General features: G+C 42.6%; 1 protein-coding gene across 2 annotated transcripts in view; it reads left to right on the top strand.

Annotated features, from left to right (window-relative positions):
* RBBP7 (RB binding protein 7, chromatin remodeling factor) overlaps window positions 1–23,726 on the top strand; it is a 127,312-nt gene that overhangs the window by 90,585 nt on the left and 13,001 nt on the right. For both annotated transcript variants that reach the window (XM_069757310.1, XM_069757308.1), the window contains exons 3-7: window positions 191–333; window positions 9,896–10,069; window positions 13,037–13,152; window positions 13,432–13,592; window positions 23,498–23,624. In XM_069757310.1, coding sequence (XP_069613411.1) covers window positions 191–333; window positions 9,896–10,069; window positions 13,037–13,152; window positions 13,432–13,592; window positions 23,498–23,624 — 721 coding nt within the window. The remainder of the gene's footprint in view (window positions 1–190; window positions 334–9,895; window positions 10,070–13,036; window positions 13,153–13,431; window positions 13,593–23,497; window positions 23,625–23,726) is intronic.

The raw sequence follows: 23,726 nt of genomic DNA, 5'->3' as shown, positions 1-23,726 counted from the left end.
CTCCAGGAAAAAAGTGAGCCCAAAACTGAAAATGACCCCCTTGTGATAGGGGTATAATGTTCATATATTTTCCGTGTGCATCTACGCCTTTTAATCTTATTGTATGTAAGGAAATGGTACTCTGGTATATAGGTAGATGTTTCCACTTGCAAAATCTTAATATGCATCTTACATTTTCTCTCCTCTATAGACCAGAGGGTAAAGACTATGCCTTGCACTGGCTGGTGCTTGGGACCCACACCTCAGATGAGCAGAATCACCTAGTCGTGGCTCGAGTCCAGATTCCTAATGACGATGCGCAGTTTGATGCTTCACATTATGACAGTGAGAAAGGTGATGAGTTTAACTTAATTGTGACCTGCAATGGAATGGCATTAACCCTTTTCTGCTATGGCAGCTTTTTCTATTGCATGTTTTTTTTTTTTCTCCCCTTTTTCAGTCATATTTTTATTTTTCCAACAAAGGCTTGCTTTTTTTTTTTTTTTTTTTGCCAGATTAATTTTGTCTAATGTTGTGCTGTAAAAGTGAACTGACAATTTTTCAACTTTGTGCTAATACAGCGTTATCAGTCTTGTGTATTGTTAGGTAGATCACTCAAACTCTGCACATCAGTTAAGGTGCAGTAAAAATAAAAAGCACTCAAATCATAATTTGTGCTCCAAAATGAAACCAATGGAAACTGGCTCACCAAGCAAATACACGAGTGCTAGCACATCTCCAATAACTGTAGAATAAGGCTGTGTGCACATGTTGCTGATTTTTCGCGATAAAAACTCTATAACCGCAAAAAAAGCATACAATAAGCATCCCATCATTTAGAATGAATTCCGCATGTTTTGTGCACATGATACGTTTTTTTTACGCAAAAAAAACCAAAAAAACGCAGCATGTTCATTAAGGCTACGTTCACATTTGCGTTGTGCGCCGCTGCGTCGGCGACGCAACGCACAACGCAAATAAAAATGCAAGCAAAAACGCTGCGTTTTGCGACGCATGCGTCCTTTTTTGCCGAAACTTGTACGCAAGAAAAATGCAACTTGTTGCATTTTCTGCGCCCAACGCTTGTGGCAAAAAAAAAAACACACGCATGCGTCGCACAACGCAGCACAACGCATGTCCATGCGCCCCCCATGTTAAATATAGGGGCGCATGACGCATGCGTTGCCGCAGCGTTTCCCGACGCAGCATCGGGAAACGCTAATGTGAACGTTACCTAATTGAGTTTTTTTTTGCGGATTTCCCACTATAAAATGCATTGGGAAATGTCCGGAAAAAAACTTGAAAAAAAAACACATGCAGACTTCTTGCAGAAAATGTCAGGTTTTTCTCAGGAATCTTCTGCAACAAATCCTGAACGTGTGCACTGCACATAGCCTTAATTACGGGTCTTTGCCCCCCCCTTTTTTTCCCCCCCTTAATTTATTTTTACTAAAATGTACAATCAATCTACTCTATTGTGTGTAGTCTATAATATTTATATTCATATTTTCAGTATTGTGTATTTTGGTAGTTAAAAATAATGCACAACTGTCAAAGCCTAATTTATTTTTTGTCTCTGGATTTGACTAGTTTTGATTGAGCTTTAGTTTTCATTGATATCATAACCAGCCGTCTCTATACCTGTCCTTCTGCCACTCCCTGCTCGGTCCTACCATTATCTCCTATTATTTTCTAAAAGGCCTAAGCTCATGACACATTTTCATTGTATTTTAGGCAAAAATATATGTATTTTTTGATCTTTTATATTTAAATTGCAAAAATGAAAATGGGCTGATACAAAAGTTTGGGCACTCCACATGATTACTACCTAGTAGCACAGATTTTCAATTATCAGGTCAGGGGACTGTGACTATCATTACAAAACCTTCAGCTTGCACCATTTGATGTAGTCTATTGTGGATTTTGATGTGTTTTTAGGATCATTATCCATTTGTAGAAGCCATCCTCTCTTCAACATCTGCTTTTTTTTTTTTACAGATGGTGTTGTTTGCAACAAGAATTTGTTGAAATTTAATTCAATCAATTCTTCCCTCTACCTGTGAAATGTTCCCAGTGCCATTGGCTGCAACACAACCCCAAAGCATGAGTGATCCACCCCCATGCTTAATGGTTGGCAAGATGTTCTTGTCCTGAAATTCTATGCCTTTTTTTTTTTTTTTTACTCCACACATTCTTTTCATAATGGGCAGAGTTCAATTTTAACCTCCTTGTTCCACAGGATTTGTTTGGGTGTTTTTACATACCTCTGACACTGAATTTTATGGTGAGGATGCAGGAGAGGTTTTCTTCTGATCACTCATCCATGAAGGACATATTTGTCCATGTGTCTTTGGAGAGTAGAACAATGTGCTAAAATTTTTACTCCAGAGTTTGCTGAATCTTTCTGAAAGTCTTTTGCAGTCAAGAAGTGGTTCTGATTTGCCTCTAACAATCTTTGAGCATCCCTCACTGAAATTTTTCTTGGTCTTTCAGACCTGATCTTGACCTGTTGACTGCCATTTCTTAATTACATTTCGAACTGAGAGAGTGCAACTTGAAATTGCTTTCCTATCTTCTTACAGCCTTCTGCTTTTTGGGCCTCCACCATTTTCAGTTTGTGCTAGTCAGCTGCTTAGAAGAACCAATGGCTGCTATTTGGCATAAGGTTAGAGGAGGCTGGGTTGTTATAAAGCTGGAAAATTTGAATCACCCGACCTTTCCTAATGATGGGGTTTTGTGGTGTTAAATAACAGGCCAATTAAGGTCTGAAGCCTTGGTCAAAGTTATATGATCACACACATCTCTTAAGAGTGCACAAACTTCTGCATTGGCCCATTTTCCTTTTTTGTAGTTTTTAAAATGTAAACATATGGAAAAAGCAATATATAACAACAATTTGAACGCATCAATTGATCCTACCAAATATCTGGGAACATAGCATAAGCAGGAATTAAAGCATAACTTTTAATGTGTCTATATAAAAAGAAAACCAAGTACAAAAAAGTGTCACCTAAAGAGGAATATAAAAAAGTACCACATAATGTGACCTGTCAGGTAATACATCATATCTGAATTAGTACTCCTAAGGGTTTAATAAAACAACTCGCAATGGCCCAGTGTGTTTATTAATCAACCCAAGGTACCTTATTTGATAAGGGTAACACACACATGCAAAAGCACTAGTTGAGTGCCAAAACAAATAAATGGATAACCTTGGTTGCATAAATATCAGCAGGTATCACAAAAAAGGAGCAGGGGTCAAATGGTGTGAAACATGAACAAATATATAAAATGGAACAGTCTCACCAATTGCCAAGGACCAGTAAAGTGGAGCCAAAACTTGCTGGAATGAAAGAATCCATCATGCCACAGCGTCGGGAGACAATACCCTGTCAATCCCTATAGGGGCTATCAATAAAGCTGAATCCCCAAGCTCCCGCCCTTACAAGGGCAGTCCACATCTACCCCTAAAATATAATATAACGTGCCCTGCACTCTCCCTATATCTGTGTCCCAACGCGTTTCTTTCAAGCTGGATCATCAGGGGACTAGCTTGCATGGGAGATAAAGTGCTACATGGAAAGGCATAGAGACCTGCCATCCATTATAAACACCGTGCATATTATACCATCTGTCTAATTAAGCCTGTCACATGATTCTTGTGAAGTTGGTGATAGGCTGTTTATGCCTTGCAGCACACTTTTTTAAGGGGAACTGATCGTTCCTCCCACTCTCTGCAGTGTAGCATAGAGGGTGGCAGGTCTCTATGCCTTTCCATGTAGCACTTTATCTCCCATGCAAGCTAGTCCCCTGATGATCCAGCTTGAAAGAAACGCGTTGGGACACAGATATAGGGAGAGTGCAGGGCACGTTATATTTTAGGGGTAGATGTGGACCGCCCTTGTAAGGGCGGGAGCTTGGGGATTCAGCTTTATTGATGGCCCCTATAGGGATTGACAGGGTATTGTCTCCCGACGCTGTGGCATGATGGATTCTTTCATTCCAGCAAGTTTTGGCTCCACTTTACTGGTCCTTGGCAATTGGTGAGACTGTTCCATTTCATATATTTGTTCATGTTTCACACCATTTGACCCCTGCTCTTTTTTTGTGATGCCTGCTGATATTTATGCAACTAAGGTTATCCATTTATTTGTTTTGGCACTCAACTAGTGCTTTTGCATGTGTGTTACCCTTATCAAATAAGGTACCTTGGGTTGATTAATAAACAGTGTTGTTTTATTAAACCCTTAGGAGTACTAATTCAGATATGATGTATTACCTGACAGGTCACATTATATAGTACCCTTTTTATATTCCTCTTTAGGTGACACTATTTTTGTACTTTGTTTTCTTTTTATATATACACATTAAAAGTTGTTTTAATTCCTGCTTATGCTATGTTCCCTATAATGTAAACATGACTACTTTTTTTTAACCTAAAATACAAAGGGAATGTGTCCTCTTTAACTTTAGCATTTTAGAGGTAATTTAATTTTGAATTTAACTTTCCACTGTATATGGCTTCTTTTGACAACTTCTCAATACTCAAAATACTGCAGAATGGAGGTCTGCTGGATTTGGTTAGTTTAGAACCCATTTTGTCTAATTTTTGTTTAGACTAAGCGCTTTTATATTGTGTTCAGGCACCTGTTCGGTGGCCCTGTCGCGGCTTACATCTGAACCCACTGGAAAATGGGATCCAAATATATACACTGACGCGGCAATAGACTGTAATGGTGCCGGCAGAGGGAACGTGCACTCTGTCGTGCATCGTTTTTGGGAGTGTCCACCTCCAGGAGGCATACACTCCTGAAAGTGATTCACGGCACAGTGCATGTTCCCTCTGCTTGCACCATTAGTCTATTGTCGCGTCGGCATATACGTCCAGATCTTTCTGTAGTGGGGTTCAGACGTATGCCCTTATGGGACTAATGAACGTATCCCTAAACGCTATGTGAAAGCACCCCAACAGTGTTGCAACGCTGTATTTTCATTTCTATTTTTTTCAATCCGGAAAAGGTGGTTGACTTTTTTTGTCTTTTTTGAGACTTGAAACCCGCTTTTGATTACCAGTTCTGTATGCTGCAGTACATGGATGATATTCTCTTTTGCAAAGTCAGATGGGTTTTAAGGGGTTGTATGATAAAGCCAGCACCCACAAAGTATTAAGTGGTTTTGGCTCCTGAGCCTGCTCCATACACCCATACCTGACGTGTATGGTGGATATCATTCAGAAGGGCTTAATGAGACTGGATTCCTGAACAGTAAGGCTATGTGCACACGATGCGGATTTTGCTGCGGATCCGCAGCGTTTCCGCAGCTGCGGGTCCGCAGCAGTTTCCCATGCGTTTACAGTTCAATGTAAACCTATGGGAAACAAAAAACGCTGTGCACATGCTGCGGGAAAAAAAACGTGCGGAAACGCAGCGGTTTACATTCCGCAGCATGTCACTTTCTGTGGATTCCGCAGCGGTTTTACAACTGCTCCAATAGAAATCCGCAGTTGTAAAACCGCAGTAAAAACCGCGGTAAATCCGCAGTGGTTTTCCACTGCGGATTTATCAAATCTGTTGAAATCCGCTGCAGAAAAATCCACAGTGGACCCAGAATACGTGTGCACATACCCTCAAGCACTCGTAGGAGTCTGTCAGCATAAAATCACGGTTTAAACAAAGCACAGCACCTAGTAAGAGACATGGATGTACGGTAATCATAAAAAAACAACAAAAAAACCCATACCTTTGGGTGTACAGATTAGTTTTTGCGTTTGCCAAAATCATTCTTTATTCAAGGGTGCTTGATGCACCACTGGTGTGGTCAAGTACTTCATGTATACGAACATCGTGGGTTGTAGATAATTTAGTGACAAATTTATAATTGGTGGGGAAAGGTTTGTGGTATGTAGTGTAGTTTTCGAACTTTAAGATGCACCTAGGTTATAGAGGAGGAACAGTGGGGCAGGGGAGCTGCTGCTGACACAGTTATAGGGGTAGTATCCCCCCCTATCCTGTATATCCTGGTATACGGTGCCCCCATCACTTTGCAGCCTCAAAAATAAGTAAATAAACCATTCTACTTTCCTTCCCTCTGCTCCTTTTCAGCGGCGTCTTGTTCTGATGCCAGCAGCTGATTTCAGTGTGCAACAGCACATAATGTCGCTTTCATTCGCACGCTGCCGTCAGCTGCCGGAATACTCACTGTGCTCCATGCCTGGGAGACGCACCCCCAGTTTCCTCAAAACCTTTAGAGGAAAAGTGTCTTGGGCTATGTGCACATGTTGCGGATTAGAATCAGTAATTTTTTGTGTGGATTCTGCATCTCTTGGCAGAAAACGCAGGTGCAGATTTGCTGCGGATTTACTGCGTTTTTTACCGCTGCGGATTTCTATAATGGAATGGGTACAAAAACGCTGCACATCCGCACAAAAGTGACATGCTGCTACTTTTAATCCGCAGCGTTTCCGCACCATTAGCACAGCATTTTTTTTTTCCTATTGATTTACATTATACTGTAAATCACTTGCGGATCTGCAGCGTTTCTGCAAGGCAAAAAACGCTGCGGATCCACAGGAAAACCTAACTTAAGCTGCAGTGCTGTGTATAAACACTCATTTTGTGCTTTAAAGGGGTTGTTCCATAATGTAACATGTAGGTAATGCTACATACATCATGTAAAGGAGTTCTTCTGCAATTTAAATCTATTAAATGATACCTTATTCATAAGTTACGTATTTTAAATGTCTCGCCTGTTGCCCCCTATCATTCTTGCTGCTTGCTCTGTCCGTCCAGCTAACCCTCTTTTAGTGGCTAAAATTGTGTGGCAAATGGAGTTGCTTCAGCCATGCAGGAGGATCCCTTATCCAGCTGTTGGGTGTGGGAATCATCTGAAGTTACTGCTTTTCTAGTCCTTTTCTTCATGAGGGAGTTAAACACTGCTTTTCTGATTTATCTTCTCAATTGCTGCTGCCAGTACAGAACGCAGCAGTTGTGATGAGCTTGTCATCTGGCTTTTGCTCTCTGAATAGTCAAAACTGTGTCATGTCGATCATGGACTTTACAGATCACCCCAACTAGATGACAACTGATTTACTGTGTCTGCTCCTAGAGTTCAACTTCCCCACCACCACCTTATTTTCCACCACTCCTTGTATGTCCTCCCACGTCACCTCCTTCCCACTCTTTTTTTTGTCTAACTACTCCCAGCTTCTCAGAATTTTGAGGCAAGAGACAGAGACCTGTTGGAAGGACTTTCCAGGGCTTTTTGAAAAATGCACCTTTCATCAGAGATCTTTGCAGGAAGGACATGGATTAGCCTTCAGAAAAGTGGGGCAAAGTGATTTTTTTTTTCTGAAGTCCTTCATACTGTTTGGGACATCTGGAACAATGATTGTCAAAAGAAAAAAAGTGAGAACTACAATGAGTCCTGGATCATGTCTTTAATAAACCATCCTCAGGGCATTTGTGTGGGGTTACTTTTCATCCAAGAAAATGGCTCCCTCACAATTTTGCCTAAAGGTACCTTCACACTGAGCGACTTTAGAACGATAACGATAGCGATCCGTGACGTTGCAGCGTCCTGGATAGCGATATCGTTGTGTTTGACACGCAGCAGCGATCAGGATCCTGCTGTGACATCGCTGGTCGGAGCTAGAAGGCCTGAACTTTTATTTCGTCGCTGGATCTCCCACTGACAATCGCTGAATCGGCGTGTGTGACGCCGATCCAGCGATGTCTTCACTAGTAACCAGGGTAAACATCGGGTTACTAAGCGCAGGGCCGCGCTTAGTAACCCGATGTTTACCCTGGTTACCATTGTAAATGTAAAAAAAAAACCACTACATGCTTACATTCCGGTGTCTGTCGCATCCCCCGGCGTTCTGCTTCCCTGCACTGTCAGTGCCGGCCGTAAAGCAGAGCACAGCGGTGACGTCACCGCTCTGCTTTATGGCCGGCGCTGACAGTGCAGGGAAGCAGAACGCCGGGGGACGCGGCAGACACCGGAATGTAAGTATGTAGTGTTTGTTTTGTTATACATTTACCACTGGTAACCAGGGTAAACATCAGGTTACGAAGCGCGGCCCTGTGCTTAGTAACCTGATGTTTACCCTGGTTACGTGGGGACTTCGGCATCGTTGGTAGCTGGAGAGCTGTCTGTGTGATAGCTCTCCAGCGACCACACAGCGACGCTGCAGCGATCAACATTGTTGTTTATATCGCTGCAGCTTCGCTTAATGTGACGGTACCTTAAGGGTACACTGTCATGAATAAAGAATGAGATCTAATCATGCTCCAAGAGCAACTTCCCCCAATAGTTCAGAATCAAATTATAGATGAACAATTCTTTTTCAAAATGATGTAGCACCTTGTCACAAGGCAAAAGTGATAACGAAGTGGCTATGTGAAGAAAAGGATGACTTTTAGGGGTCCATTGGCAGGAAACTTGCCAGATCTCAATTGATAACCTGTGGTCAGTCCTCCAAAAAGCAGGTGTACAAACAAAAGCAGATATTGTGATAAACTCAAACCACTAATTACATGACTGGGTTGCCCTTAAGGTACCGTCACACTCGGCAACTTTGCAAAGAGAACGACAACGATCTGTGACGTTGCAGCGTCCTGGATAGCGATCTCGTTGTGTTTGACACGCAGCTGCGATCTGGATCCCGCTGTGCCATCGCTGGTCGGAGCTAGAAGTCCAGAACTTTATTTGGTCGTCAGGTCGGCGTGTATCGTCATGTTTGACATCAAAAGCAACGACGCCAGCAATGTTTTACATGGAGCTAACAACCAGCGAGAACGAGAAGTGAGTCGCCGTTACGTCACAGGATCGCTCCTGCATCGTTCTGGAGTTGCTGTGTTTGACGTCTCTACAGCGACCTAAACAGCGACGCTCCAGCGATCGGCTCGTTGTCTATATCGCTGCAGCGTCGCTGAGTGTGACGGTACCTTTAGGGTTAGCCCACAAAGCTGATATCCAGTATGTCAGGATGAACTGCAAAACCTTGAAAACTAAGGGACACCACTGAGAATATGGAGGCTTTACATGAAACCTGATGTATTTGTCAAAAGTGTAAAAACCTATGCAGTTTTTATATTTGTTTTCCAGTTGCCATAGAAACATCTGACTATAAAAGATTAAACACTGAAGGGGCAAAATGTGTCTCCATCTCAACTTTTGGCCACAAATGTGTTTTTCAAATATATTTCAAACATGTGATGAGCAAGGAGCTGGACAGCAGTGCTTTTCACACCCTGCCCCCCTCCCCCAGAATCTCACCTGTTCAGCTGTTCACCTATGTCATAAAGGGGGTACATGTGAACAAAAAAACAAGTTGAAATAAAAAAAAAAAAAAGTTTTTCTTTAAGTTATCAACTTTAAACATGATCTGTGAACATATATCTGTTTAGGAGCTCTTTAGTGATTAGTGAATATACTCGTTACTCGAGATTTCTTAAGCACGCTTGGGGGTCCTCCGAGTATTTTTTTTAGTGCTCGGAGATTTAGTTTTTATTGCAGCAGCTGAATGATTTAAATCTGTTAGCCAGCATAAAGTACACGTGGGGATTGCCTGGTTGCTAGGGAATCCCCACATGTACTTATGCTGGCTAACAGATGTAAATTATTCAGCTGCTGCAATAAAAACTAAATCTCAGAGCACTAAAAAATACTCGGAGGACCCCAGAGCGTGCTCGAGAAATCTCGAGTAACGAGTATATTCGCTCATCACTAGTGCTCTTAAGTCATGGTACAACCCCTTTAAGAAGTTTTTTACAGCTTTCTATATGTAGATGTGATGTGACTGCCATGGTGTTGACTTTTTTTCCCCCCCATATTCCCAACCGCTGTCCTAAGCTCAGTGAGAAATCTAAGTTTTGCAAGTTTCTCATTCCATGATTTGTTTGTGCATTTTTTTTAGAATTTGGTGGGTTCGGTTCAGTAAGTGGCAAAATCGAAACTGAAATAAAAATCAACCATGAAGGTGAAGTGAATCGGGCTCGATATATGCCTCAGAATCCATGTATCATTGCTACCAAAACCCCATCATCTGATGTGCTGGTGTTTGATTATACGAAGCACCCATCTAAACCTGGTAAGTGACTGCTTAAAGACAGACTTTTACTGTCCTCATCACACTCTGGAAATTGGACATTTGTTGATAAATCAGTCATTCACAAGTTGTTTTATTTCCTTCTATAAATTGTAGCCTGTTAAATCCTTTTCAAATAGATGGACTTTGTGTGGGCATATAGCACAAGTGACCTGACTCTGGACATCAAATGATGTAGGGTGGGTGGTTTAATTGCCGAGACCATTTTGCCACTCAGGTCACATTAATTAGAATAGCATCTATGCTTTGCACCTGCTACACATTGGACAATGGCCTGCTCCACTGTACCGCCAGTGTCTCTTCACACCCAGATTCAGAGCATAGGAGTTTACCGGAGCAATCCCTGTAGCAGAGCTGCACTTGACTTCTAGATCTTAGGAAAACTTTGTTTTGGAAGTTTATAACTTAAAAAGAATATTTTTATTTTTTCTTTCCCATTCCTTGATCCCATTTTTAGAGATCCTGTGTGAGCATATTGAATGTAGTTACATACTTGCCAGTTGGCATCATCTGTTTTCAGCCCTAGTTTGGCATCACTATACTGCTTTTGTAAAGCACCAAATCATTGTGTTCTGGCATTCACTTTTCTCAATACAATGCATTCTATGAGACTGCATAGCCTTGTTCTGAATTATCATAGATTTTCATTGAAAAGATTATGAAGCAGAGGTCACTTTTTAGAGTAACGGTTGTGACATGTTGGGTCGAAACTTCAGTCCCTTGGTGCCAGAGCGGGGCTGAAAACTGATGTTGGCTACCAGTGAGTATGAAACTACATTTATTACTTGCATACATAAAAGGGCTAAATAAAAATCGCTGATACTTTTACTATACGTGCTCCTAGTAACTTATTCAGCCTGTGAGTGATTAATGTAAGGGGGAAAAGGGAGTCAGCTCACCAGATTCACATTGTAATGAAGCTGTGTAAGTCTTTACACGGAGCCGACCAGGTGCAGTTAGACCGCAAAGAAACCAGAAATCTCCAGCGAAGATTCGTTTTAATAAAACTTCAGAATTTATTTAGACCTAAAACCTTAGCAGTTCTCTAGTGGTCTCCAACCAATGCGTTTCGGCTATGCCTTAATCCTGTTTTCTCAGAATACATCTTGTTCAGGGCCTTTAGGCTACTATGGGGCTTAATTATGTTGTATGGCTTGAAGCCCCCTGATAATGCTGGGCTGGTGTCAGCGGCACTCGCGGCTGTCTGCACCTTAGTAAGGAAAGTGACGGGTGCTCCGAATATGACAGCAGCGCCGCCGCCAGGTGCCCAACTCAAAGTGGCTCCAGCCACCATCCAGTTACCGGCCAACTTCCAGATCCCAACCCCCCCTCCCCCCCCAAGGGAATTTTCTTATATAAAGGAGCAATGGGCAGTTGATGCTGGTCTCCCAACAAGCTTTGGCATAGCTCAGGCACCAAATTCTTGTGTGGCTTAGTTGTAGGTTTTCAGCGCAGAACATGCACCACACAGAAAATCTACAATTTTAAGGATTGTGCAGTGAATGTATTCAGGGTACAATAAAAGAGCAGAGAAAAAAAAAGTATATTTCAGCTCACCCTTAGTTCATCTGTCCGATGTGGTAAGTATCCATCCGAGCACGGAAACAGTGTTGCTGCCACAACACTGGTCGACATGTAGAGAGAGGAAATATGGATCCAGCTCCAGGAATAAAATGTAAAAACTTCAGTCGGGTGCTGGTTGCTCTCCTTTACCCACTATGCCGGTCATGTCTCAGCAGCATTTTAATGTGAACTAATAAAGTTTTTACATTTTATTCCTGGAGCTGGATCCATATTTCCTTTCTCTACACAATAAGAGCACAGCGAGGCCCAAAATACTCTGTTGTAATAAGCAAGTGCTAGTCAAAAGATGGAAAAAACAGGGTATTTAGTTGATACGTTTTTTTTCTTTTCAAAAAAATGTATTTTAAGCTGCTCCACCAATCGTCAAGGTATACCCATATAGAGCAGTCCTAACTAATGTATATAATCCCTATCTGATGTATTTAAAAACCTGATCATCTGTATAGTATCTGTATAAGCAGGGTTCAGAGAAGGAATATCCATGTGGACATGTTTCTTGGTGGTGTGTGAACGTGTTCCTACAGACTTGTTCAATGTGCAAGTAGCCCATGTGTTTAGGGTACAATAAAACCATAGCCATATGAATTTGAGTGAATCTGCATAGGTCTGAGATATGAGTGGATCTGACAAAATTAGAGTTCACGAAATCATGTGGATTTTGTTTGGACATTCGAATCAACATTTCTCTACTATTGTATTGAATATTCCTTGAGCTCTGTAGTTTTTCCAAACCCCATAACCTAATAAACGTAGGATGTAAACAAAAAAGGGGAAAATAACAAACGCTCTGCTCATTTGTCTGAGACCGGACGAGGCTTGTTTACTTTGGGAATCCCTGTCAGAATGGCTGTTATAATTCAGGTTTTAATTGGAGCATTCTAGCTAGCGCTGGATTCATGAAGTGATCACGTTCATATCAGGAAGATGATGTTCAAATAGTTTAAGGCAGTGACATGGATTTTTTTTTATAGCAAGTACACCAGCATCAGATATGAGAGATGTAATCATGTATGCTATTTGTATGATAAAATCTGGTGACAGATATACTTTAATGTTTACATTTTCTCTAAAATGTTAGATCATCTCTGGTGTTTAAATGGAAGAATAGTTTTTGTTGGGGACTTTTGGTATTATATGGAAGAATTGCTTGTGTTCTGCAAAGTAGCTTCAGGACTTTCCCTAGGTTGTGAAAAGCCACAATTGGAGATACCATGTATTGTAACTAAAAGCAGTTTGCTGGTTAATGGCTGAAACTCACACTGACAAGCATTTTTGGCAAGCTGTTACGATGTGTGGAGCCTGCCTCAAACTGCCAGGAGTTTTGTATATAAAACTACATTGCCTAATTGTCATGTTTTTTTTTAGATCCCAGTGGAGAGTGCAATCCTGATCTTAGGTTAAGAGGTCATCAGAAAGAAGGCTATGGCCTGTCATGGAATTCTAACCTGAGTGGACACCTCCTAAGTGCATCTGATGATCATGTGAGTAGGCTTGTCTTCTATCAGTATATGCTAGTCAACTCCAGTCCTCAAGAGCCACCAATGGGTCATGTTTTCAGGATTCCCTTAGTATGGCCCAGACGGTGCAATTATTGCCTGTGCAGGTGAAGCAATTATCACCTGGGCCATACTAAGGAAATCCTGAAAACATGACCTGTCGTGGCTCTTGAGGACTGGAGTTGGGGAACAATGTGCTAGTGGATGGAGATTTCCAATTATTGCTGTGAAATATACTGGTATAACAATCCTTTTTGTTTGCAGACTGTTTGCTTGTGGGACATAAGTGCAGGACCCAAAGAAGGCAAAATAATTGATGCTAAAGCAATCTTCACTGGTCATTCAGCAGTGGTGGAGGACGTAGCATGGCATCTATTGCATGAGTCTTTGTTTGGCTCTGTTGCTGACGATCAGAAGCTTATGATGTAAGTGCTAGTTTTGCTCTTGCCATGTCGGTTTTCATAAACCCCTCAGTTAATATCTCTGTTAAAAACCTGAATACAGTTGAAGGTGAAAGGAGCAGCAGCCATGCATGGCATAGTTTCCCAGCACATGCTAAGTATATGTTACATTTTTCACTTGTGAAAATGTTTTAAGAAATGTTCCTAGAAATACTTGTTTGGCATATTGCATTGTGGGCGCAGTGTTCAAAATCAACAGCAATTTTTATAAACTTATTTCACATTTAAGTATTATATAAATATGGCAATAAAACACCAATGTGAACGGGGTCTTGCACTCGAGATGACTTGCGGACCGGTTTGACACTTTCTTCCTCCTCAGTGGATGCTGGCTGTTGCATACACCTGGGCCCCCACTGCCAGTATGTTTAAGGCTGTGTGCACACGATGCCGATTTAGTGCGGATCCGCAGCGGATTTTTCCACGCAGAAACTCTGCAGTTCCGCACAGTGATTTACAGTACAATGTAAATCAATAGAAAAAAAAAGGCTGTGCTAATCGTGCGGAAAATTCCGCATGAAATCCACTGCGGATCAAAAGTAGCATGCTACTTCTTTTGTGCGGAACTACAGTGTTTCTGACCTCTTACATTATAGAAATCCCCAGGGATAAAAAAACGAACAAAATCCGCATAAAATCCGCACCTGCGTTTTCTGCCAGGAGATGCGGATTTTGTGCGGAAAATTCTGCACCCCAATCCGCAACGTGTGCACATAACCTAACTCCTTATCAAAGGCCTCTTTACTCTCCCTTCCTTCAGATAAAACTGACACTTGGAAAACCTAAGTTACTGCTGATATCAGACTTCCACCTGATGTCAGTTACACTTGAAGGAGGTGATCATGAAGCGGCCACTGATTGGCTGCAGGGCTTATATGACAAAATATCACACGAGCACTGGGGGACGAGGTGCTGGAATGCACCTGCATCAGAGTAGATTGTAAGCGTTATTTTATATGGGTGAAATCTAGTGATTGAGATGGGGTTGTTTGAGTAGTGGACCGTCTCTTAACCCCTTCCCGACCTTTGACGCATACGCTGCGTCATGAAAGTCGGTGCCATTCCGACCCATGACGCAGCATATGCGTCATGGAAAGATCGCGTCCCTGCAGATCGGGTGAAAGGGTTAACTCCCATTTCACCCGATCTGCAGGGAAAGGGGGAGTGGTAGTTTAGCCCGGGGGGGTGGCTTCACCTCCCCGTGGCTACGATCGCTCTGATTGGCTGTTGAAAGTGAAACTGCCAATCAGAGCGATTTGTAATATTTCACCTAAAAAACTGGTGAAATATTACAATCCAGCCATGGCCGATGCTGCAATAACATCGGCCATGGCTGGAAACACTTATGTGCACCCACCCCACCGATCGCCCCCCCCAGCCCCCCGATCTGTGGTCCGCTCCCCTCCGTCCTGTGCTCCGCTCCCCCGTCCTCCTGTCTGCTCCCCCGTGCTCCAATCACACCCCCCGCGCTCCAATCAAACCCCCCCGCACTCCGATCCCCCCCCCACACAGCGATCCCCCCGTGCTCCGATCCACCCCCCCGCACAGCGATCCCCCACCCCGTGCTCCAATCCCCCCCGTGTTCCGATCCACCCCCCCACCCGCCACCCGCCACCCCCCTTATACTTACCTAGCCGCCCGGGGTCCGTCCGTCTTCTTTCCTGGGCGCCGCCATCTTCCAAAATGGCGGGCGCATGTGCAGTGCGCCCGCCGAATCTGCCGGCTGGCAGATTCGTTCCAAAGTGAATTTTGATCACTGAGATAGGTTATATCTCAGTGATCAAAATAAAAAAAATAGTAAATGACCCCCCCCCCCCCCCCTTTGTCACCCCCATAGGTAGGGACAATAAAAAAAAATAAAGAATTTTTTTTTTTTTCCACTAAGGTTGGGGTAAGAATTAGGGGTAGGGTTAGGGGTAGGGTTAGGAATGTGCACACGTATTCTGGTCCTATGCGGATTTTTCCGCAGCGGATTTGATAAATCCGCAGTGTTAAACCGCTGCCGATTTATCATGGATTTACCGCGGTTTTTCTGCGCATTTCACTGCGGTTTTACAACTGCGATTTTCTATTGGAGCAGTTGTAAAACCGCTGCGGAATCCGCAGAAAGAAGTGACATGCTGCGGAATGTAAACCGCTGCGTTTCCGTGCAGTTTTTCTGCAGCATGTGTACAGCGATTTTTGTTTCCCATAGGTTTACATTGAACTGTAAACTCATGGGAAACTGCTGCGGATCTGCAGCGTTTTCCGCAGCGTGTGCACATACCTTTAGAATTAGGCTATGTGCACACGGTGCGGATTTGGCTGCGGATCCGCAGCAGTGTTCCATCAGGTTTACAGTACCATGTAAACATATGGAAAACCAAATCCGCTGTGCCCATGGTGCGGAAAATACCGCGCGGGAACGCTGCGTTGTATTTTCCGCAGCATGTCAATTCTTTGTGCGGATTCCCCAGCGTTTTACACCTGTTCCTCAATAGGAATCCACAGGTGAAATCCGCACAAAAAACACTGGAAATCCACGGTAAATCCACAGGTAAAACGCAGTGCCTTTTACCCGCGGATTTTTCAAAAATGGTGCTGAAAAATCTCATACGAATCCGCAACGTTGGCACATAGCCTTAGGGTTAGGGTTGGGTTGGAATTAGGGTTGGGGTTAGGGGTGTGTTGGGGTTAGGGTTGTGATTAGGGTTACGGCTACAGTTGGGATAAGGGTTAGGGGTGTGTTGGAGGTAGAATTGAGGGGTTTCCACTGTTTAGGCACATCAGGGGGTCTCCAAACGCAACATGGCGCCACCATTGATTCCAGCCAATCTTGTATTCAAAAAGTCAAATGGTGCTCCCTCACTTCCGAACCCCGACGTGTGCCCAAACAGTGGTTTACCCCCACATATGGGGTACCAGCATACTCAGGACAAACTGCGCAACAATTACTGGGGTCCAATTTCTCCTGTTACCCTTGAGAAAATAAAAAATTGCTTGCTAAAACATCATTTTTGAGGAAAGAAAAATGATTTTTTATTTTCACGGCTCTGCGTTGTAAACGTCTGTGAAGCACTTGGGGGTTCAAAGTGCTCACCACATATCTAGATAAGTTCCTTGGGGGGTCTAGTTTCCAAAATGGGGTCACTTGTGGGGGGTTTCTACTGTTTAGGCACACCAGGGGCTCTGCAAACGCAACGTGACGCCTGCAGACCATTCCATCAAAGTCTGCATTTCAAAACGTCACTACTTCACTTCCGAGCCACGGCAAGTGCCCAAATAGTAGTTTACCCCCACATATGGGGTATCACCGTACTCAGGAGAAACTGGACAACATATATTGGGGTCAAATTCATCCTGTTACCCTTGGGAAAATTAAAAAATTCTGGGCTAAATAATTATTTTTGAGGAAAGAAAACGTATTTATTATTTTCACTGCTCTGTGTTATGAACTTCTGTGAAGCACTTGAGGGTTCAAAGTGCTCACCACACATCTAGATTAGTTCCTTTGGGGGTCTAGTTTCCAAAATGGGGTAATTTGTGGGGGATCTCCAATGTTTAGGCACACAGGGGCTCTCCAAACGCGACATGGTGTCCGCTAATGATTGGAGCTAATTTTCCATTTAAAAAGCCAAATGGCGTGCCTTCCCTTCTGAGCCCTGCCATGCGCCCAAACAGTGGTTTACCCCCACATATGGGGTATCTACATACTCAGGACAAACTGGACAACAACATTTGTGGTCCAATTTCTCCTATTACCATTGGCAAAATAGGAAATTCCAGGCTAAAAAATCATTTTTGAGAAAAGAAAAATTATTTTTTATTTTCATGGCTCTGCATTATAAACTTCTGTGAAGCACCTGGGGGTTTAAAGTGCTCACTAGGCATCTAGATAAGTTCCTTGGGGGGTCCAGTTTCCAAAATGGGGTCACTTGTGGGGGAGCTCCAATGATTAAGCACACAGGGTCTCTCCAAACGTGACATGGTGTCCGCTAACGATGGAGATAATTTTTCATTCAAAAAGTCAAATGGCGCTCCTTCCCTTCCGAGCCTTACCATGTGCCCAAACAGTGGTTTACCCCCACATGTGAGGTATCGGTGTACTCAGGAGAAATTGCCAAACAAAATTTTAGGATCCATTTTATCTTGTTGTCCATGTGAAAATGAAAAAATTGAGGCTAAAAATTTTTTTGTGAAAAAAAAGTACTTTTTCATTTTTACGGATCAATTTGTGAAGCACCTGGGGGTTTAAAGGGCTCACTATGCATCTAGATAAGTTCCTTGGGGCGTCTAGTTTCCAAAATGGGGTCACTTGTTGGGGAGCTCCAATTTTTAGGCACATGGGGGCTCTCCAAATGTGACATGGTGTCCGCTAAAGAGTGCAGCCAATTTTTCATTCAAAAAGTCAAATGGTGCTCCTTCCCTTCCAAGCCCTGCCGTGCGCCCAAACAGTGGTTTACCCCCACACATGAGGTATCAGCGTACTCAGGACAAATTGGACAACAACTTATGTGGTTCAGTTTTTCCTTTTACCATTGGGAAAATAAAAAAATTGTTGCTGAAAAATCATTTTTGTGACTAAAAAGTTAAATGTTCATTTTTTCCTTCCATGTTGCTTCTGCTGCTGTGAAGCACCTGAAGGGTTAATAAACTTCTTGAATGTGGTTTTGTGCACCTTGAGGGGTGCAGTTTTTAGAATGGTGTCACTTTTGGGTATTTTCAGCCATATAGACCCCTCAAACTGACTTCAAATGTGAGGTGGTCCCTAAAAAAAATGGTTTTGTAAATTTCGTTGTAAAAATGAGAAATCGCTGGTCAAATTTTAACCCTTATAACTTCCTAGCAAAAAAAAATTTTGTTTCCAAAATTGTGCTGATGTAAAGTAGACGTGTGGGAAATGTTATTTATTAACTATTTTGTGTCACATAACTCTCTGGTTTAACAGAATAAAAATTCAAAATGTGAAAATTGCGAAATTTTCAAAATTTCGCCAAATTTCCGTTTTTATCACAAATAAACACAGAATTTATTGACCTAAATTTACCACTAACATGAAGCCCAATATGTCACGAAAAAACAGTCTCAGAACCGCTAGGATCCATTGAAGCGTTCCTGAGTTATGTCATGAAGGGACACTGGTCAGAATTGCAAAAAACGGCAAGGTCTTTAAGGTCAAAATAGGCTGGGTCATGAAGGGGTTAATGACACATAACGTACTGGTGTGTGCTGTGCCGGCTCCCGGAGTTTGCTGGCTTGCAAGCGGAGGCTGTATCTTTCCTGGCAGATGCTAACTAAATTATTTCACGATTGCAGGGTGCAGATGGGTTGCTCAGACTGCTGGGGGTCTGCTGAAGACCCCCTGTGCCTGTCATTACAATACACCGTGAAAGCCAGCATTTAGCTGACGTTTAAGAGATTGTGATTTTCACTATACGTAGATCTGATGCACTGCTATGTGTAGTACAAGACGCTTGTATACAGCAGCTTCAAGTCCCCCTATGTAGACTAATGATGTGTGCACTCATTCAGGATTTTTCGTGGTTTTTCGCTATTAAAATCTCGCTAAAACCGCAAAAAAAAACGCATACATTAAGCATCCTATTAGAATGCAATCCGCAATTTTTGTGCACGTGCTGCTTTTTCGATTCCGCACACATAGGAATACATTGATCCACTTACTTTCCACTTGTGGCTATGCCCACCATGCAGGAAATAAGCAGATTATGTGCGGTTGGTACCCAGGGTGGAGGAGAGGAGACTCTCCCAACAGGCCCTGGGAACCATATAATAGTTAAAAATAAATAAAAAATCGTGATATTCTCACCTTCCGGCGGTTTCGGCAGTCTTCACGCTCCTCGCAATGCTCCCGTTCCCAATAATGCCTTGTGGCAATGACCTGTGATGACGTAGCGGTCTCGCGAGACCACTACGTCATCTGAGGTCATTGCTGCTAGGCATTACTGGGAACAGGAGCATCGCGGCGAGAATATCACGATTTTTTATTTTTAACAGTAGATCTTTTTACTATTGATGCTGCATAGGCTGCATTTGGATTTGGGAGCGCATAATTTGCTGAATTTATTTTGGGGGTGCCAGGGGCCATTTTGCTTTTTCAGAGCCTTTTGTGCATGTTTGGTATTTCTGTATTTGTAAGTGTATCTGTAAGTGTATTTCACTTGAGGGGGGATTCTGCTCTTCTTGCACTTAGGGGAAAACTTGGTCTGCAAACTATTCCAGGAAATCTGCGCTGCACGTTTTTTTTTTTTTTCCAACAACAAAGTTTTGTAAATGTTGGGACCACATCACATTTAACGTGACTGAGACTTCTATATGACAGAAGTTACCCAAAAGTGACTCCATTTATAAAAATTGCACCCCTCAAGGTGTTCAAAACCACATTCAAGAAGTTTATTAACCCTTTAAGTTGCATCACGAACTGAAGCAATGTGGAAGGAAAAAATTTAAATTTTAACATTTTTTTTTTTCACAAAAAATGTACCGTACTTTAGACCTAAACTTTTTATTTTCACAAGGATAACAAGAGCAAGTAAACCACAAAACTAGTTGTGCAATTTTTCCTGAGCATGCTGATACCTCATGTGTGGTGGAAATTCACTGTTTGGCACATGGCAGGACCCGGAAGGGAAGGAGCACCATCTGACATTTTAAACGCAAAATTGGCTGGAATCAAGAGTGGACGCCAAGTACCGTTTGAAAAGCCCCTGATGTGCCTAAACAGTGGAAACCCCCCACAACTGACCCCATTTTGGAAACCAGACCCCTCAAGGAAAAATGCAGTGATCCGCGATACTCCTTTCATATCCGAGCACCTGATGCAAACTCGAGTAGCGAGCACTTGCCCTCAAAGCTATCCATCATATCATCATGGTTTTTTTTTCTTTAGAAAAAACCCAACCCTAACTGCAAATGTAGAAAAAAAAATTACAATTAAATTTTTTTATTTTGACCACTGATAGACCCTTGCAGTGTGATCAAAAGGAGTCACTGCATGTGTTTGTTTTTTTTTTTTTTTGTTTTTTTGGGACCCAGGAAGATTATGCGAAGGGCTGGGGTTGCTCGGGGTAGAAATGTATTTTAACCCCCGGAGCTTTTTTCGTTTTTGCATTTTTGTTTTTTGCTCCTTCTTCCCAGAGCCGTAACTTTTTTTTTTTTTTTCTGTCAATATGGCCAGGTGAGTGCTTGTTTTTTGCAGGACAAGTTGTACTTTTGAATGACATCATTGGTTTTACCATGTCGTGTACTCAAACGGGGAAAAAATTCCAATTGTGGTTAAATTGCAAAAAAAGTGGAATCCCACACGTTTTTTGTTTGGCTTTTTTGCTAGGTTCACTAAATGCTAAAACCGATTTGCCATTATGATTCTGCAGGTCATTACGACATCATAGACACCAAACATGTCTAGATTCTTTTTTTTTATCTAAGTGGTGAAAAAAAATCCAAACTTTGTTTAAAAAAAAAAAAAAAAAAAAAGAATAAAAATAGCGCCATTTTCCGACACCCGAAGCGTCTCCAATTTTTTGTGACTCGGGGTCAGGTGAGGGCTTATTTTTTGCGTGCCGAGCTGACATTTTTAATGATACCATTTTGGTGCAGATAAGATCTTTTGATCGCCCGTTATTGCATTTTAATGCAATGTCGCAGCGACCAAAAAAAAGTAATTCTGACACTTTGAATTTTTTTTTGCTCACTACGCCGTTTAGCCATCAGGTTAATCTTTTTTTTGATCGGGCGATTCTGAATGCGGAGATGCCAAATGTGTAGGTTTGATTGTGGAGCCTGCTTACACAGTGCAGGGAAGCAGAATGCCAGGGGACGCAACAGACACCGGAATGTAAGTATGTAGTGTTTTTTTTTTTTTTTTACATTTACACTGGTAACCAGGGTAAACATCGGGTTACTAAGCGCGGCCCTGCGCTTAGTAACCCGATGTTTACCCTGGTTACCTGGGGACTTCGGCATCGTTGGTCGCTGGGGAGCTGTCTGTGTGACAGCTCTCCAGCGACCACACAGCGACGCTGCAGCGATCGGCATCGTTGTCTAGATCGCTGCAGCGTCGCTTAATGTGACGGTACCTTAAGGGACCTTTTTAAATGCTTAGGAAGCCTTTACAGGTGTTTTTTCTTAATTATTCTAATTTACTGAGATAATGACTATTGGGTTTTCATCGGCTGTAAGCCATAATCAACATTAACAGAAATAAACACGTGAAATAGATCCCTGTTTGTAATGACTCTATATAATGAGTTTCACTTTTTGTATTGAAGAACTGAAATATACTAACATTTTGATATTATAATTTAGTGAGAAGCCCCTGTAGATGTGCGTTCACACTTTCACGCACTCACATTTTGATGCACACATACATTTTCACTTGCGCACCCACATGCGTATAGAAAGATGCTTCTATCCTATCCTTCTATATCAAATGATAAGCCATGGAGGTCTGCCACATGGTTTTATAGATCAGCTGAAAAGAGCTGCAGAAACCACTGTGGGAGGTGGGGTACAGTGCAGTGAGCCCACCTCCACAATCCCTAAACGTGATGATGCTGGTTGGGAATGGTGCAGGGAGCAGAAGACATAGTAAGTCCTGCTCTTCTTCCACTTATGTCCCCACTGTGGTGTACAGCCCAGGCCTCCTAAGTCTACAGGTGAACACTCGCCATTGAGGTGCGCCATTCAGGAAGTCGGGGCCATCAACCGGTGAGCGCTGTCATTGATCAGTCTCTTCCTGCATGACATGCCCTCTCCTTGGCTCTTTGTTCCTGAATGAATGAGTGGGAGGGCACCGGTGTCAGTGATCACTGGAAACTGACTGGCCCCACAGCATATGTGTACACTCCTGCATGCAAGGGTCCCACCTCCAGGTCCAGATGCAGCTGATTCATCAGTAGGTCTGCCACTGCCTGCTTGTTTACATGTTGCTTTTTTGCCACAGGACAAAATGCAATGTTTTACTATACCAGTGAAGTAAATAAGATTTCTAAAGTCTCATGCACATGCTGCTTATTTTTTCATTGCTGATTTAAAGCAGATTCAAACCTACAGCATGTCAATTCTTCCAGCATTTTGTATCTGCAAAACTTGTTCCTGCTAAAAGACATGGTTTTGCTGTAGAAATCTGTTGCATTTACTTGATGTGGACATATAACAATGCCTGTCATGACGGGTGTATACGCCTTGGTCTCGCCAAGCTTACTGCGCAAGTTCTCTCCCAGTCCAGAGTGCACCATTCCTGTCCCAGTTTGACTTTAAATCCTGCGCATGGCAATTTTTTTTTGGTGTTTTTTTAAGTGCTGGTGCACCCCCCCCCCCCCTTATCTTGCAGCTTGGCTTCAAACACCGCTGTTTATGAATCATTTGCCAATAGGAGCATGGGGGCAGGTTAATGGGTTGTTTGCTCATGTCGTGTTTCCTTTAAGCTGGAAAAAATGTGTTTATAATTTGCTACTGTCTGGTATAGATGTTAGTAAACTTGATGGACTGACCACACAAAAAAAAAATAATCTAGATTAAGATCAGGCTATCCTTTTTAAAGGGGTTGTCTGGGCTTATCACAGAAGTCTGCAGTCATTCTTAAACTGCAGACTTCTGAATCCTCAGTGTGCACTGTGAAGATCCGTCGGTGCTGAGACCAAGCGATGCTATGTGCATAGTTCTGGACAAATTTCAGCTATACGTACGCAGCCTTGCTCAAGTCACTTGTAAGAATTTGATTAGGAGTATGCACATTGCTAGATGTCATATGACCACTCTGTTTCCCCGCCAGAGAAATGGCAGGAGGTTGAGAAGTGTAGACATAGATGGACATGTAACATGCTTGTCTATTGACCAATTACCTGAAACCAACATATTTTATCTGGCAGATGGGACACGCGGTCAAATACAACTTCTAAGCCAAGTCATTCCGTGGATGCACACACCGCTGAAGTCAACTGCTTGTCTTTCAATCCATATAGCGAATTTATCCTGGCTACCGGCTCCGCTGATAAGGTGTGTTCTGGCATTGTCGATAATATTGCAATGTGTATTAAGTTGTGTAGAAGGTCTCTTGTCTCTAGAAGACCTGTTCATCTTTTTTCCATGGACTATAGA

Source organism: Ranitomeya imitator, chromosome 3 (assembly GCF_032444005.1).
Source record: "Ranitomeya imitator isolate aRanImi1 chromosome 3, aRanImi1.pri, whole genome shotgun sequence".
Classification (NCBI taxonomy): domain Eukaryota; kingdom Metazoa; phylum Chordata; class Amphibia; order Anura; family Dendrobatidae; genus Ranitomeya; species Ranitomeya imitator.
This window is presented reverse-complemented; position numbering and strand designations above follow the sequence as displayed.